Consider the following 15,515-nt stretch of genomic DNA (forward strand, 5'->3'; position numbering starts at 1 on the left):
GGATTTGAGAAAAATCAACAATTCAGCATGGCCCTCAGACATGGGCCTTCCAAGGCCCGTGCGTGTTTGCTGCAGGGAAATAGAGTAAACCAGAAGCCTAGTTTTGAAGAGAGCCAGGTTACCTACTGGCACCAGCCTCTGTTGATTACACACCGCAAGAGCCTGGAGAGGAAGCAGGTGAATCCAGTCTGGAGATCTGGGTTCCAGTTTTTTCTCCGTCTCTAAACACCTCAGTTTACCTAGCTCTATAGTGGGGGTCTTGGAATTTCAAGTTCCTTCTGTGATGATCCAAGAAATAACACGTCTAGCAAGTGCTTTATGTAAGCCAAAAAGCGCCGGCACAAGGTTGAGGAGGCAGCACCGACCAGGTGTGTCCAGGGTAAACTCTCTGGAGGAGTGTTTCATAAATTGAACATGCATTGGGATCTCCTGGGAATTTTGGTGAAATGAACATCCAGCTTCACGGGTCTGGAGTGGGGCCTTAGTGATGCTAACAAGCTTCCAGGTGATGCTGATGCTGCCGATCCGCGGACCACATTCCCGAGTAGCAAGGGGGTAGAAGGGCCAAATCTGCCTGAGTGGAGGGAAGTCGGGGAGATGGGGAGAATGGAAAGAAGGACAGGAGAAGGGAAGCTGCTAGGAAGGAGAGTCCGGTGGGGGGAGGAGGGGGTTCCAAGAGGAAGGGGGAGGCTGCGGGGCTGGAGCGAGGATGCGCAGACCGAGACAGGGAGGCGGGGGTGCGGGAGGCTCCGCGGCTGCGCGGGCGCGTGCTGGTGGCCTCCGCGGCGGCTCAGTCCCGGCCCGCGCCCGGGCGCCCCAGCTGCGGCCCGAGCGGCGTGGCTGCGGGATCTGTGTGCAGCGATGGCGTGGCCGCTCCGGCAGCACCCGAGGGTCTGGACGCCGCTGCTCCTGCTGTTGCTGACGGGACCCGCCGCCTGCGCAGCCAGCCCAGCGGACGACGGTGCGGGCCCGGGGGGCCGGGGACCCCGGGGCCGCGCGCGGGGGGACACGGGCGCCGACGAGGCGGTGCCGCGCCACGACTCCTCCTACGGCACCTTTGCGGGGGAGTTCTACGACCTGCGCTACCTGTCGGAGGAGGGTGAGGCTGCGGGAGGGCGAGGGGTTACGGGAGGGGAGACCCGGGGTGGGGGACCGAGGATCGGGGGAACGAGGAGCAGGGGAGAGGGAGGGGGAGGGGGTCGGAAAAGATGTCCGTGGAGGCAGCTCTGGCAGAGGCGAGGCCAGGATGGGGAGCGCAGTGCCCAGACCTTCGCCGGCTTGGAGGAAAGGCCCAAAGAGCTGTCAATGCCTGCCGCCCGCTTTACAGATGGGGAGAGTGAGGCTGGGAGAGGGAGGGATCACCCAACTTCTGCAAGGCTGTGGATAGGGGTGGGTGCTGAGTCTAAGCTCCCCCGGTTCTTAGATCTGGCTTCCACCTTTGCCGCCTGGGGTTGGGTTATAGGGAGAGGAGGCCGCCATCTGGCCAGAGCAGTTGTGGGGAAGCAGAAAAACCACAACCTAGAGAGAGAGGTTGCCTTATTTCCTCCCTGTCTGTATTGACCTAAACTTGCAGTGACCAGCACCCACTTCGTAGCGTTCTGTTCCTGCTTACTGACCCATCAGAGCTGGGTCACATCAGCCTCCCCACTCCCATCCCTCTTCTTTTATGATGCCACATATGTTATGGTCCCCTAGTGTGAGCCACCATTGTTGTGGCCTGCTGGGCCCACGGACTGGGAGTTTGTCAGCCAAGGGCCTCCCTGTAGAGCTGCTTCAGTGAGCACAAAAGCCAAGCGGATGGTGGTCAGAAGGAACGGAAACTAGCCTCTTACTTTAGCAACTTTGGGAAGCAGTGATTTTCCTTTTCTTCTGCTAAGAAGGATATCCAACAATCAAGCTGGGGTGTGAAGTGTTGAGTCCCAGAAGCTCATATCTGTTAGTGGATGTCTCTGTTATTAGGATTAAGTTCAGCTGCATACAACAAGCAAACATTAATAGCTTCAACAAGATAGAAGTTTCTCTCTATGGAAAGAAACTGAGAAATAGGTAATCCAGAACTGGTGTGGAGGCTCCTTGGTCACCAGGGCCCCTGGATCCTGCCCTTCTGGTTCTTCACAATTCTTAGCATGTAACTTCATGGTTCAAAATAACTGCTTGAGCTACAGCCATTATATTCACATTCCAGACAGTGGGAAAAATGAAGCAGGAAGAAGGTCACTGACTACTTTATAAGGGGATTACTCAGAAGTTTCATATAACAATTTTTATACTTCTTTGGCCACAACTTGATAATGTGGTTGCACATAGGTACAAAGGAGGATGGAAAGTACAGCCTATTAGCTGAGACATAATATGCCCGGTTCAAAAATCAGAATTATTGTATTAAAGAAGATGGAGAGAATGGATTTGGGGAAATGTATTAACTAGAGGCTTAACTGCTGAATTAGAGATTTTAATGTATAGTGGTTTAAATAAGGTAGTTTATTTTTCTCTCTGATAAAAGTCTGGTTGGTCTGGGGCTGGTGGGATGACTCTGTTCCACAAGGTCATTCTGGGACCCGGGTTCTTTCCATCTTGTTGCTCTACCATCCCCCTGAGGCTTTGTCCTCATCTGTACAGTAGAAGCCAGGTTGCTTGCATGTCCTTGTTCAAGATTGAGGGAAAGAAAAAGAGAAGTTCAGGGCAAGTAGTTACCTTTTAAGCTGGCTGCCCACATTACTGCTGTTCACATTCCTTTGGCAAAAACATAGTTACAATGACCTAGCTTCAAGGAAGGCTTAGAAATGTAGTCTTCTAGCTGGAGAGACATGTGGCAGAATCTGTCACTCTGGAAAAAAATAAATATTCCAAAACCCATCTGTTTCTGAAAGCATCTAGTGTATCTTTACATTGTACACAACCTAGTGCTGCCAGGTGACTGAAATGTGGTATGTGAGAGCTTCTATTCTGATTGCGTTCATGCATCTAACAAATGAAGGGTAGGGTCAGATTCTGTACGTCCTTTGAGTCTCTCTACAGAGAGAATGATATGTTCATTGTATGGTCCAGAAAGTTTTATGAACATGGACATCAGGTGGGCCACAGCCGTCAAGGACAGCTTTATATAGTCAAGCCATGAAGTAGGAAAGACTTCAGTGACACAGAAGAGGGAAGGCATTTAGATGAGGTGACTGCACAGCAGGCAGCAGGGCTTTGCTACATGTGTACCAATCCCTAGTGTGTCTGCTTCGCCCTCCCACCATTCTGCACATAAAACTGGTTTAACTCTCCTGAAGCCTGCTTCTAACCTGTTGGCGTTGCACTCAAAAGTCTGTGATGGGGCCGGGCGCGGTGGTTCACACCTGTAATCCCAGCACTTTGGGAGGCTGAGGTGGGTGGATCAGGAGGTCAGGAGTTCGAGACCAGCCTGGCCAACATGATGAAACCCGTCTCTACTAAAAATACAAAATTAGGCGGGCATGGTGGTGCACACCTGTAATCCCAGCTACTCAGGAGGCTGAGGCAGGAGAATCACTTGAACCCAGGAGTTGGGGAGGTTGCAGTGAGCTGAGATTGTGTCATTGGACTCCAGCCTGGGCAACAGAGTGAGACTCAGTCTCAAAAAAAAAAAAAAAATTCAACCTGTTCCCCGAATGAATATTCAACTGCTTTATCTGAAATTTCCTCCCTGACTCAACTTCCTTTTACAACCATATCTCCGCTTCCCTCACCCTGAGCTTTTACTCTCCATTCTTCTCCTACCCTCTTCTCTCTGACAGTTTCACTTCCTCTTTGCATACAGATTCTACCACCATCTGGTGGGTGCTAGTTGGGATGTAAGTGGTGTGGGCCTATCAGAGGCAGTGCCTCTGCTAGATTACCCTGGGCCTGGACTTCAGCCCTGTGGGTCCTGAATAGAGACTTTCCCAAGATGCCTAGAAATAAACAGTGACATTGCCTTAAAAGCGGGGGCTGAGAAGGGGTTGCCAGAGAGAGGGAAGAAGAACCAGGAGAGAGGGGTGTCCCAGAAGGCAAAGGAAAAGAGCCTGTTTCCTACCAAGGAGAGGCCTGATAGCATGAAGACTCAAAATTATCCATGGATTCAGGAGATGAGAGGTTATAGGTGGAACTCTCCTAGGATAGATTCAGTGGAGAAGGAAGGAGGGAACCTGACTGACCTTGGAGGATGTGGCAAGTGAAGAAGTGCAAGGAATGCCTTTGACTTATTCTATCAATACACTTGAGGTTGTCCATTTCTAGGGACTGGGCTACTTGTTCCCTCTGTGCAGGGTACCCCCTTCTTATGTCTCAAATAGCCATGAAACTGAGTACAAAAATCAGAAAAAAGGAATTTGAGTAATGGAGGTGGGAATGGAAATTCCACTGAAACTGAGAGAGAGCCTACTGATCATTACCTACCCTACCTAGAGACTATTTCCCCAGTATCCAGATTGCCCAAGGCCCTCAAATCCAGAGGTGGGATGCTGACTTATTTGCTGTCTCAAAAAAATGATCACCCCCAATGTGGTCATTTTTAAAAATTTAAGTTATGTTTTGGTTTAACTATGCTAGTGTTCAGAATTCTTTGAGGGTCCCACTGTCTAAGCCTATACTACTCATCCTTACAGTCTCAGCTCAAATGCCACCTCTTTCAGGAAGCCTTCCCTGATTTTCTCCTTCTCCCACTAGGCAAAGATATGCTTCCACAGCACACAGTCTGCCATGACCCTCTTTGCTCTCTATGGTCAGGAGTTCAGATATGGTCTTAGTGCTTGAATCCTACCACTCATACTTCTTTCCCTTGAGGTTCTTAACCCAGAATCTGCATATTCAGAGCAGTGATAGAATGTGGAACAGATTACCATTTGATTATGGGCAAATGCTCATTTCTGAGGGTTCTTTGGGGAAAAACAAACAAACAAAACTGAGCTGGATGTTGGCTAAGGGTTAAGTCACAAATGAAGCTTGCTTCTCTCTGCTGCTAAGATGGCCAGGTTTGAGAAGCAGACCCTGAGTCTTAACCCAGCCAGCTACATGGATGATGTTAATTGCCTGACCCTTGGAGCCATACCCTGCCTAAGAAGGAAAAGACAGAACATCCTTTGTGGTCACTTATCTTTAAGGCATAGTCATCTGACTGCTTGTAAAATGTGGCTCAATCAAGGATTTTCTGACCATTGAGTTCTGATCACAATTTTTCTTGGGAAAGAGCTAGAGAGGTAGAAATGACAGAACATGGGGCAAAGGGCAGACGTTTCATCATCTCCCTATATCCTTCCCCCATCTACCATGGATGGTATGTGGTTATATAACTTACCACTCTACTAATCTGGAAATTCGTTAAGGGTAACAATTTACGTCTAATTTATCTTTGTATCCTTCATGAATCTAGCCTGATCATAATACCAATTAGAGCAACTTTTAATATGTGCTTACTATGTAGCAGGCACCGCTTTAAGGTACCTTGTCCATATTAATTTTAATCCTTACAGCAACACTGTAAGGATTAGCAATACTATTATTGCTACTGTAGAGATAAAGAAACTGACCCACAGAAAGTTTGAATATTTTGGCTAAAGTCACACAGCTAGAAAGTAGCAGAGAACTCTGTGGATTTGTTGATGGACTTAATGGACAAGGTGGTTTAAGGTGTCCCGCCCACCTGGAATGGAGGGTCCCTGTTGACTTGCCCTAGGACATGGATTGGACAGGTAGAATTGGTTTTTTGTTTTTGTTTTTGAGACAGAATCTCACTCTGTTGTCCAGGCTGGAGTGCAGTAGTGCGATCCCAGCTCACTGCAACCTCCACCTCCTGAGTTCAAATGATGCTTGTGCCTTAGCCTCCCAGGTAGCTGGGATTACAGGCATGCGCCATCACACCTGGCTAATTTTTGTATTTTTAATAGAGACAGGGTTTCACCATGTTGGCCAGGCTGATCTTGAACTCCTGACCTCAAGAGATCTGCCTGCCTTGGCCTCCCAAAGTGCTGGGGTTACATGCGTGAGCCACCACATCCAGTCTAGAATTAGGTATTTTGTGAGTGAACTTGAGAGGGTGGGTTTGGAACTGATATGGTAGACAGTTAGGGCCTACAGTTTCCTAAGCAGTAGAGTGCCACCATGAAGACTGAATTCACTTCTGTGTGGAACTTTACACCTTATAAAACCCTTTGATATTTTTACTTCATAATACGACTCTAAAAAGAGAAGGAACAAAAATTGAGGCCATCCAGAAAGAGGCTGATGCAGTAGTTCTCGGATGAAACTGAATGGTGTGGCCAGACAATTAAAACTTAAACTTCAAGGAATCAAGTACTAAATTAATACCTAAAGGCTGTGAGCCAAGCAGTTAATTAGAAGCAATAAATAGCAAACCAGAAGCCATTAACCACTCAGTAGAGTATGGCAAAACAGGCTCAAGGGATTGCAAAAAAGGAACAGATAGTTTCTTGAATTAGACAAGAATGGAAACCACAAAGCCAGATTGAGAACCTAAAAAATCAACCAAGAAAATAAGTACCTCTCATGGTTCAGGAATAAATGAAGGGAGTATAAAATAATAGAGAGGAAAGGAGGGAGAGAAAAAAAAATGGCTCGAATTGTTCTCCAAAACAGAAGTTACTGAAAGAGCTTATAGAGTCCATGTCAGGAGAAGGAAAGAAATGGAAGGAGAAGAATTGATACACCCGTTTTTAGAAAAGCCCCAAGCCAATATTATTGAGTCTCATTCAGGTTTTTATTTTAGAGGGAAAAAAATAGCATCAAAATGGAAAATGGAGAGAAAGGAACAAGCCAAAACAATTTAAGTGATGAAAAATGTGGGAATGGACAGAGCGAAGGGAAGAGGGAAAAGCTGACTGTGTCTGGGTGGTTCAACACATATGTCTCAAGACTAAGGAGGACAGGTAGGTGTAGGGGAGGTGGAATGTTGGGGAGTACTATGAGGAGCAGTGGGATGACAGCATTAGATTTCTGCTTCAGGTCGGGTGAGGTGGCCTGTAATCCCAGCACTTTGGGAAGCTGAGGCAGGCGGATCACCTGAGGGCAGGAGTTCAAGACCAACCTGGCCAACATGGTGAAACTTGTCTCTATAAAAATACAAAAATTAGCTGGGCATGATGACAGGTGCCTGTAATCCCAGCTACTCAGGAGGCTGAGGCAGGAGAATCACTTGAACCTGGGAGGCAGAGGTTGTGATGAGCCAAGATTGTGCCATTGCACTCCAGTCTCGGTGACAGAGCGAGACTCTGTCTCAAAAAAAAAAAAAAATAGATTTCTTTTTCAAAAAGATGGCGGCAGGGCAGAAGGAGTGAGAGAGAAGCCAGAGAAGATAAGAGGTAGAGCTACAGACAAAAGTCAGGCTCTGGTTTCTGAGGTAGGAATGACAAGAAGTGGTCAAGTGCAGTGGCCCATGCCTGTAATCCCAACACTTCGAGAGGAGCCTCGGAGTTTGAGATCAGCCTTGGGCAACAAAGTGATATCCCATCTCTACAAAAAGATAAAAAAGTTAACTGGGCATGGTGGTACACACCTGTGGTCCCAGCTACATGGGAGGCTGAGGCAGGAGGATCACTTGAGCCCAGGAGGTTGAGGCTACCGTGAGCCATGTTCACACCACTGTACTCCAGTCTGGGTGACAGAGTGAGACCCTATCTCAAAATAAATAAAAGGAATAACAGGAAGTGATGACTGAGTAAATGTGCCAGGTTGGGGAGAGGGAGAAACTTAGGACTGAGACTTCAGGATTGCGAGACTGTAGGTCGCTAGTGGGATTATCCACTAAGATAAGAAACATAGGAGCAAGAGCTTTTGGGAGGTGGAGGAACTCATCTGGAATTGATTTGCTTGTGGAATATCCAGGGAGAAACCCCTGGAGGCAGTTGGCTGTTGGGTTCAAATTGACAGAAGAAAAGAAGAAAGACCGAAAACTGTGAAGTGAGAGAAAGAAGGGAATAAATCTGAAGATAGTAGAAGGAAACAAATAATGAAATAATAAAGATATAGCAGAATTAATGAAATAGAAACCAAATATTCAGTAAAGGGGATCCACAAAGCCAAAAGTGATTCTTTGAAAACTTAATAAGACAGATAAGTGTGTAATCAGGGTTTTCCAGAGAAACAAAACCAATAGGATATGTATCTATGTAGACAGATTTATTTTAAGGAATTGGTTCACATGATTATGGAGGCTGGCAGGTTCCACAATCTGCAGGATGGGTTGGCAGGCTGGAGACCCAGAGATGAGCTGATGTTTGCAAGTCAAGTCTGGAGGCCATCTACTGCTACATTGCTTGGTGGAGGTCACTCTTTTTGTTCTCTTCAGGCCTTTGACTGATTGGATGAGGCCAACTTGCATTATGGAGGGCAATCTACTTTGCTCAGAGTCCACCTACTTACATTTTTTTTTTTTTGGTGGTTGTTGTTGTTGAGACAGAGTCTTGCTCTGTCACCCAGGCTGGAGTACAATGGTGCGATCTTGGCTCACTGCAACCTACTCCTCCTGGGTTCAAGCAATTCTCCTGCCTCAGCTTCCCGAGTAGCTGGGATTACAGGTGGGTCCCATCACACCTGGCTAATTTTTGTATTTTTAGTAGAGACAGGGTTTCACCATGTTGGTCAGGCTGGTCTCGAACCCCTGACCTCGTGATCCACCCGCCTCGGCCAAAGTGCTGGGATTACAGGCATGAGCCATCGCACCTGGCCCACCCACTTAAATGTTAATCCACTCCTAAAACACCCTTCAAGATATATTCAGTTTCTTTAAACCACATATCTGGGCACTTTGGCCAGCCAAATTGACATATAAAGTTAACCATCTGGCAAAATTCATCAAGAAAAAAATAAGAATGACAAAGGGGGAACCTCAGACATAGCAGAGATTTAAAAGCTAATTGTAATTATTACAACTTAATAAAAGGATAATCCAATTTAAAAATAGAAAAAAGCTTTAAAAAGACATTTTTCCAAAGAAGACATAGAAATTGCCAACAAGCACATGAAAAGATGCCCAACATCATTGACTGTTAAGGAAATGCAAATCCAAATCATAATGAGATACCACTTCACACCCACTAGGATGGTGATTTTTTTTAAAAGGAAAATAACAAGTCCTGGCAAGGATGTGAAGAAATTGGACCTCTCATACATTGTGGTAAGGATGTGAAATGGTGCAGCTACTTTGGAAAATAGGTTGGCAGTTTCTCAAAAAGTTAAACACAGAATTACCATATGATGCAGCAGTTCTACTCCAAGGGAATTGGAAACATATGTTCACACAAAAACTTGTCCATAGCAGCACTATTCATAATAGCCAAAAAGTGGAAACAACCCAAATGCCTATCAGACTGATGAATGGATGTACATGTATGTGGTTGATCCATACAATGGAATATTATTTAGCCAGAAAAAGGAATGAAGTTCTGATACATGCTACCATGAACCTTGAAAATATTATGCTAAGTGAAGGAAGCCAGACACAAAAGGCCACATGCTGTATGATTCCATTGATATAAAATGTCCAGAATAAGCAAATTCATAGAGGTAGAAAGTAGATTCATGGTTGCCAGGGACTGAGAGGAGGGGGAATTGGGAGTGACTGCTAACAGGTACAGGGATTTTTCTTGGAATCATGGAAGTGTTTGTGAATTAGATAGTGGTGATGGTTGCATAACCTTATGAATACATTAAAAAACACCGATCTGTATACTTGAAAAAGGTGAATTTTACAGTATGTGAATTATAGCTCACTAAAAATGAAAGCAGATGAGCCAATAAGAAATACAACGAACAGCTTTATGCCAATACACTTGAAAATTTAAATGGACAAATTCCTAGAAAAAAATTGCAACTTACCAAAAACTGACTCAAGAAAAATTAGAAAAGCCAAATAATTTTTTACCCATCAAAGAAATTGAATCAGTTAAAAATATCTTCCAACCAAGAAAACTCCAGGCTCAGTTCTACCAGACACTCAAGTGACAGCTGATGCTAATCTTAAACACATTATTTCAAGGGACACTCAAAGAAGGAATAGTTTCCAGCTTGTTTTATGAGGATAACATAACCTTATTAGCAAAACCAGACAAGTACACAATGAGAAAGGAACATTACAGAAGAGTTTTGATCACATACATAAATGCATAAGTACTATACAAAATATTTCTGAAGGAATGGAAAATGATATTTTAGGCAAAGATGAACCATAAGAAAACCAAGATGACAGTAACATCGGACAAAATATAGAAGATAAAACATAAGGAGCAAATTATGTCATATGCCGATAGAAGAAACCAATCAGGGATGTTTACCTGTAACAGTGTAGTGTCCAAATAAAAGCAATAACTGATGGAAATAGTGTAGAGCAAAATATAAACCGACATTTGTAATTGGACATACCACCCTTGGTATTGAAAAATCAAACAAAGTTTTAAAATGAAAGATATAGGGAGACCAAGGCAGAAGGATAGCTTTGATTTTTTTGTTTGTTTGTTTGTTTGTTTGTTTTGGAGACGGAGTCTCGCTGTGTCGCCCAGGCTGGAGTGCAGTGGCCGGATCTCAGCTCACTGCAAGCTCCGCCTCCCGGGTTCACGCCATTCTCCTGCCTCAGCCTCCCGAGTAGCTGGGACTACAGGCACCCGCCACCTCGCCCGGCTAGTTTTTTGTATTTTTTAGTAGAGACGGGGTTTCACCGTGTTAGCCAGGATGGTCTCCATCTCCTGACCTCGTGATCCGCCCGTCTCGGCCTCCCAAAGTGCTGGGATTACAGGCTTGAGCCACCGCGCCCGGCCTAGGAGGATAGCTTTGAGACCAGGAGTTTGAGACTAGCCTGGGCAACATATTCTCTATACAAAATAAAAAAAATTAGCCAGGCACAGTGGCACCTGCCTATGGTCCCAGCTGCTTGGGGTGCTGAGGCAAGAGGATGGCTTGAGTCCACGAATTTGAGGCTGCAATGAGCCATGACTGTGCCACTGCACTCTAGCCTGGGCGACACAGTGAGACCCTGTCTCCAAAAAATAAAAGACATAGATATATATCATATAATAGATATATAGATATGTATCATAATTTCAATTATATGAATGATAAGTTCAATTAAATAGATATGTAAAATCCACAAATACAAAATCATACTCTTTTTGAGCACATAAATCCACTAAAATCAGCCATATACCAGAATATGAGAAAGTCAACAAATTACAAACAGTTTACATCATACAGATGTCTTCTGATTCCAATGCGGTAAGATTTGAAATTAACAAAAGTATAAGGGGAAAAATCACCGATGTCTGTAAGTAAAAACAATAATAACCTATATGTTAAGGAGAAAATCATAAAGAAAATTAAGATATGCATATAATGACCATCAAAGCATTGCATGTCAAAATATCTGGCGTGAATCTAAAAGAGAGCTTAGAGGGAAATTTATAGTTTTGAATACATTTATCAGAAAATAAGAAAAATTAGAGGCTTGGTGTGGTGACTTACAACTGTAATCTCAGCACTTTGGAAGGCTGAGAGGGGCAGATCGCTTGAGCCCGAGAGTTTGAGACCAGCCTGAGCAACATGGCAAAACCCTATCTCTACAAAAAATTTAAAAAATTAGCTGGGTGTGGTGGCTCATGCCTGTGGTCCCAACAACTTGGAAGGGTGAGGTAGGAGGATCACCTGAGCCCAGGAGGCGGATATTGCAGTGAGCCGTCATTGCGCCAATGCACTACAGCCTGGGTGACAGAGCAAGACCCTGTCTCAAAAAATAACAATAATAATAAATAATAATAATAATAATAAAAGGTTGGGTGCAGTGGCTCATACCTGTAATCCCAGCACTTTGGGAGGCCTAGGCGGGTGGATCACGAGGTCAGGAGATCGAGACCATCCTGGCTAACACCGTGAAACCCTGTCTCCACTAAAATACAAAAAAATTAGCCAGGCATGGTGGTGGGCGCCTGTGTTCTCAGCTACTCGGGAGGCTGAGGCAGGAGAATCGCTTGAACCTGGGAGGCGAAGGTTGTAGTGAGCCAAGATCACGCCGCTGCACTCCAGCCTGGGTAACAGAGTGAGACTCCGTCTCAAAAAAAAAAAGTAAGCTAAGCATTCAATTCAAAATGGAAACAAAAAGGAAGGAAATAACAGATCTGGGTGGGAATAAATGAAATGGAAAACACATGTGAAAATGAGAGTGATGACCCCAACTGAATGTGGACTGTTTGAAAACTCATAAGATACACAAATTTCTGGCATGACTAATCAAGGGAAAGGGTGAAAATACACATAAACTACATATGAAATTAAAAAGGAGAAATTTGACGAGTAAGATGGATGGACTCTCTCTGCATCTACCCCAGACTCTCTAGTGTTCCGGCCCCTGATGCAGAGGCTAGAGTATTACCTGGAATCCTGAGTTCTGGATACGATTTTGATTCCATCAATCATGTACATGACACTTGAGTCAGAACTGGGTATGTGAAGGGAGGGAATGGGATGCAAGATATCCATTGTTTTTTTTTTCTTTTCTTTTCTTTTCTGCAACAGTTTTATTGAAATATAACTCACACACCACACAATTCACCCATTTAAAATGTACAATGCAGCGCTTTTTAGTATATTCGCAGGGTTGTGCATTTGTCACCACAATCAATTTTAGAACATTTGCATCATCCCCAAAAGAAACCCTATGCCCTTTAGCTATCACTCTGCAGTTCCTCGTCTCCCTCCTCCCCACCCCAGCTTGAGGCAACCATTAATCTTGCTGTTTCAATATTTGTCATCCTGGACATTTTTTTTTTTTTTTTAAGATGGAGTCTTGCTCTGTTGCCCAGGCTGGAATACAGTGGTGCAATCTCAGCTCACTGCAACCTCCACCTCCCAGATTCAAGCAATTCTTCCTCAGCCTCCCAAGTAGCTGGGACTACAGGTGTGTACCACCACACCCGGCTTTTTTTTTTTTTTTTGTATTTTTAGTAGAGACAGGGTTTTGCCATGTTGGCCAGGCTGGTCTCAAACTCCTGACCTCAAGTAATCTGCCTGCCTCATCCTCCTAAAGTGGTGGGATTACAGGCATGAGTCACTGCACCCAACTTTATCCTGGACATTTCATGTAAATGAGATTATATAATGAAGGTACATCCATGTTGTAACATATCAGTACTTCATTTTTTACGACTGAATAATATTCAGTCTTACATATGTGGCTAGATTTCCAAAGGGAAATAATAAATAGAATGAGATGTTCTGCACAGTGTCATTTATGCAAATTAAAACATATACAAGTGATATATTAAGAGCACACCTATGTAAAAATAAACATAGAGGTGAACGGTAAGTTGCAGTGGGCCCTCACTGGTCTGCTGTGTTTGTGCATGGCTATGAACAGGCTAATGCAGTGCAGCTGTGGGCAACATGTCAAGGGGTGCTGTTGGCAGAGTGAGAAATTGTGCCTGGAACCTGAACCTTACATCCAGGATCTGTTGAAGGCCATTTGGTAATTATGTTGTAAGGTAATCATGCAAGAGTTTCAGGATGATGATCTTGGGAATATGAAAAACTTTCTGCAACCTGGCAGGACTTTTCCCTGGACAGGGAGAATTCCATGCTACATGGAACGTACTGAGATGAAAATCTTACCCCTACCATCAAATTGTCTGTTATCCATTATTGCTAATGTGTCCTTTCAGTTTATCATAGTAAAATATTGCTTTTCTAAGATGTATGTGTCAGAGTGTTCATTTTTTGTTAAAACTTCTATCCTTGGGAGAAGGATATGCATGAAATACACTGGACCTTGTGTCTAAGATGGGGAATAAAATGGAATTAGTGATGGATTGGAGAAAAAATCTAAGATTGGCGCCAGGCACCATGGCTCACGCCTGTAATCCCAACACTTTGGGAGGCCGAATTACCAGGTCAGGAGAATCACCAGGTCAGGAGATCACCAGGTCAGGAGATCAAGACCATCTTGGCTAACATGGTGAAACCCATCTCTACTAAAAATGCAAAAAATTAGCTGGGCGTGGTAGTGGGCACCTGTAGTCCCAGCTACTTGGGAGGCTGAGGCAGGAGAATGACGTGAACCTGGCAGGCAGAGCTTGCAGTGAGCTGAGATCACGCCACTGCACTCCAGCCTGGGCAACAGAGCAAGACTCCGTCTCAAAAAAAAAAAAAAAAGAAAAATCTCAGATTGGCTTTGCATAGACTGATAATGAGTGTTTCATAAATGAAGAAATATCAATTTAATTCTGTGCACCTAGGGTAGTTAGAATTCTATAATTAAAATAATTTCCCATTAGGATTATGTAATGCATGTAAAACATAGATCCTATTGAATGTCTTTATTTTCCAGCCTTCAGATAAGTACTAGTAAGCTACAGTTTTGGCAAACACATTGTGTCAGTATTCAAAGGTTAATCCATTTAGTCTGTATCAATCAAGGTCCAGTAAGAAAGACAGAAATTATACTAGCTGTTTAAACAAAAGACCAGCCCAGGGAATTGTCTAAGTAAGAAGTTGCAGGACTGGAGAAGCAAAAAGGGAGTACCAAGATAGCATACAGAAAATAACTTCAGGAAAGTTACCACCCCTGGGGCTGGAGTTGCAAAGAGAAGGGCTTGAGATTATAAAAAGGGCCCAGACCAGGGCCTCACAGAGCTGTGACCCATCCTTTGAGAATGAGGCTGTGCTCAGCTACTGCTGATACCTTGGAGCAGCATGGGATGAGGCTTGTTGTGGGAGCCTAGCACCGAACTCAGAACTCAGACCAACTGCCAGGATGAAGTAGAGTTGCTGAGAACTTGCTTATTGGAACAGCAATCACACAGGAAGGAACAGTCCTCTTTCCCCCCATGTGCCTTCTTCTAATGCTTGCTATTGGCAGAGTCTAAGCACCTGGCAAAGGAGAAGTGGTTTGCAGAGTACTCAGCCTATAGAAGGCTGGGTTGTAGCTGAGACAAGAGCTTAAATATTGGCACATGGTCCAAACTTATTTTATACTAAATAGAGATCATTTAATTTCAGGAAAAAAATCTAATTCTGCTCTGCTTATATTCCAATATCAACTCCCCACTGGTGTACTGCAATTCAGTTCCTACACTAATGACCCAGAGTTAGTGCAGATCCCACAAGTGAAAGAGCATGGTTCACAATAAGACTGTCCACACCTCAGACCAACTGGCTATAGATGTGGGGTCTTCCCACAAGATAGAAGAAGCTTCCCATTTCAGCTTCTATTATTTGCTAGAATGTTTCACAGAACTCAGGAAAAATAAGTGCTATTTTTACTATGACAGTTTTGTTATAAAGGAAACAACTCAGGAACAGTCAATAAAAAGACACATAGGGTGAGGTCTGAGGGGCTCCCAAAGGCAGAGTTTCCATGCCTTCTCCTCGTAGGATTAGCACATTGCCCTCCCAGCACATCAATGTGTTCAACCAGGAAGCTGCACTGAGCTTCAGTGTCCAGAGTTTTTATTGGGGTCTCACTATGTTGGCATGATTGATTGATTTAATCATTGGCCACATGGTTAAACTCAATCTCCAGC

The 15,515-nt window shown here is 44.4% G+C and overlaps 1 protein-coding gene across 1 annotated transcript in view; it reads left to right on the forward strand.

Annotated features, from left to right (window-relative positions):
* The first annotated feature begins 715 nt into the window (after positions 1 to 715).
* The window catches only part of FRRS1L (ferric chelate reductase 1 like), a 31,418-nt gene continuing 16,618 nt past the window's right edge, over positions 716 to 15,515 (forward strand). Inside the window, exon 1 of the mRNA XM_033237869.1 lies at positions 716 to 1,099. Within this exon, the coding sequence (XP_033093760.1) occupies positions 862 to 1,099 (238 nt within the window). The 5' untranslated portion in view covers positions 716 to 861. The remainder of the gene's footprint in view (positions 1,100 to 15,515) is intronic.

The sequence above is a fragment of the Trachypithecus francoisi genome, unplaced genomic scaffold (genome assembly GCF_009764315.1).
Source record: "Trachypithecus francoisi isolate TF-2019V2 unplaced genomic scaffold, Tfra_2.0 Lachesis_group16, whole genome shotgun sequence".
NCBI classification, from domain to species: domain Eukaryota; kingdom Metazoa; phylum Chordata; class Mammalia; order Primates; family Cercopithecidae; genus Trachypithecus; species Trachypithecus francoisi.